At 64.1% G+C, this 306-nt stretch overlaps 1 protein-coding gene across 1 annotated transcript in view; it reads right to left on the reverse strand.

Annotated features, from left to right (window-relative positions):
* Positions 1–222: 222 nt before the first annotated feature.
* LOC104525909 (rab-interacting lysosomal protein) overlaps positions 223–306 on the reverse strand; it is a gene marked incomplete at both ends in the record, with an annotated part of 3,097 nt that continues 3,013 nt past the window's right edge. The window contains 2 exon segments of the mRNA XM_029085245.1: positions 223–283; positions 286–306. Of these exon segments, the coding sequence (XP_028941078.1) occupies positions 223–283; positions 286–306 (82 nt within the window).

Below are 306 nucleotides of genomic sequence, written 5' to 3' on the forward strand. Positions count from 1 at the left end.
CAAGGCTTGTCCTGCCCCTGCCCAGGACAAGGCAGATCCCCCCCTGAACCAAGGGACACCCCTGTGTCAACAATCCTGCCAGCCCCACACCGGGCAGCCCGGCTCCATCCCCATCGTACCCCACCCGGCTCAGCATGTGCCAGCTCCACAGCCGAGCCCCAAACCTCTCTGCTGGCAGAGCCACCCGTCCCCAGCAGCACCAGAACGTGGGAGCGAACTTACAAGCTCCTGATTTTGGATTCGGGAGGCTGAGCATCCACACAGTCTGTGCCGCGAGCTGGAGCCAGGAGCCCTCGTCTTCATCGC

This window comes from Antrostomus carolinensis, unplaced genomic scaffold (assembly GCF_000700745.2).
Source record: "Antrostomus carolinensis isolate BGI_N321 unplaced genomic scaffold, ASM70074v2 scaffold44625, whole genome shotgun sequence".
Lineage (NCBI taxonomy): Eukaryota > Metazoa > Chordata > Aves > Caprimulgiformes > Caprimulgidae > Antrostomus > Antrostomus carolinensis.